This window comes from Kryptolebias marmoratus, linkage group LG14 (assembly GCF_001649575.2).
Source record: "Kryptolebias marmoratus isolate JLee-2015 linkage group LG14, ASM164957v2, whole genome shotgun sequence".
NCBI classification, from domain to species: domain Eukaryota; kingdom Metazoa; phylum Chordata; class Actinopteri; order Cyprinodontiformes; family Rivulidae; genus Kryptolebias; species Kryptolebias marmoratus.
In genome coordinates this window covers 26,515,109-26,516,685 of record NC_051443.1, presented here as the reverse complement: position 1 = coordinate 26,516,685, position 1,577 = coordinate 26,515,109, and the positions used below count along the sequence as shown (strand labels likewise).

General features: G+C 45.2%; 1 protein-coding gene across 2 annotated transcripts in view; it reads right to left on the bottom strand.

Annotated features, from left to right (window-relative positions):
* Positions 1-734, bottom strand: part of LOC112449721 (molybdopterin synthase sulfur carrier subunit) — a 1,626-nt gene extending 892 nt beyond the window's left edge. The window contains exons 1-2 of one of the 2 annotated variants that reach the window (XM_025003132.2): positions 398-734; positions 219-324 (exon numbers count right to left, since the gene is read on the bottom strand). In XM_025003132.2, coding sequence (XP_024858900.1) covers positions 219-227 — 9 coding nt within the window. In that variant the 5' untranslated portion in view covers positions 228-324; positions 398-734. The remainder of the gene's footprint in view (positions 1-218; positions 325-397) is intronic. The other variant, XM_025003131.2, reaches the window with a different exon arrangement.
* Between the last annotated feature and the right edge of the window lie 843 nt (positions 735-1,577).

Sequence of the window (1,577 nt, the reverse complement as noted above, 5' to 3'; positions counted from 1 at the left end):
GGGGGCTCTGGGGGCCCCTCAGACCTGACATCATGGCCACCTAAGCGCGCTCTGATCTGATCCTCGCGCTCCTCACGAGTACTTGAATGTCTCGTGTCTGCTTTCCGAACAGACGCGCACTCATCGTATTCAGAACTCCGTTCGGTGACAACAGACTTTAAATATTTCCGGTTTTAACACCAACAGGTAAGTATAAACACACAGTTAGACCGGATCACCTGGATCATGCTGAGTCCGTCTTCAGTTCGGCTAAAACTCACTCATCAGCTCACCAGTTTTTATCCGGTTTTCATGGATCTGTTTGGCGGGTTCCGTTAATCTGACCTACCCAGCGGAGGTAAAATGAGACAGAATCTGTATGGAGTCTGGCAGACATTTTCCTGCAGGTGAAACTCACCTGAGCCGTCATGAATCCACCTGCAGCTGTCAACAAACACCTGAGGAAACCCTGAGCGGACTAAAGCCTCTGATTACGCCTGACTGACATGTCCAGATTCTTCTTCTACTTCACGTAGAACACCGCCCATGGCGCCACCTGCTGGACAACAGGTGTACCTCCTGTTTCCAGTTTATTCCCGGTTTAAACCCAGTTTATTATCAATTTGTTCCCAGTTGATCCCTGATTTATTTCCACTTTATTCTCAGTTTGTTCCTATTTGATTCTAAATTTACTCCCATTCATTCCTGGTTTATTCCCTTTTTATTTCAGTGTGTTCCCTCTTCTTCCCAGTTCATGTCTGGTTTATTTCCAGTTTTTTCCTGGTTTAATCCCAGTCTGGACCCAGTTACTCCTCCTCTTCAGGTGGAGCTGCAGACCGCACCCAGGAAGACCCATGTCTGCTCCAACAACAAGCTAACCTCATGAGAAACACGAGGAAACTTTCAAAATCAATCAGAATCTAAAACCAAAACCAAACAAAATCCATTTGAATCAGAATCCAACCAACAGAACCAGAGAGAAGCAATAAACTAACTTCACTCCACAGGTCAGAGGTCAGAGACAAAGCTGTGAAAAGCCAATCAGAGTTGGGCTATAAATAAAAAAAGGACCTGATGGACCAGGATCCTGAAGACACGATGCTGGTGGACTGTGGGACAGTCAACAGCTGTTCTCTCATTTTTTTATGTTTTACAATAAAAATATTTTGGGGTTTAAAAGTGGTTATTTTCCACTTCCTGTCAGTAATGAGGCACGGGGCTAAACAGAACTTCCTGTTTGGTCAAAAAACGTCCAGTCGGGGGGCGCTCTTGAGCAGCGACATGTAGAGACGCAAAACTGAGTGGCTCCACGGGGATAAACTATCTTTTCATCAAATATGTCCGATAATTGACTCCATACAATCGACACCTTTTTCTCTGAGTAACACAGTGAGTATTAGCGAAACCAAGACCTATTGTTGCACCATGTCAGGTCCAAAAAGCTCAAAAAAAGCGGAAGGGCAGAAGATAGCCGACGGCACAGACTTGGCTAAGCTAATGGCGGCTATAAACAGCTCGGAACAAACTGTGCTGGCAAGAATTGACAATATGGACTTAAAAGTAGACACCAAGACCCGAGCTCTCAATGAGGCAATAGA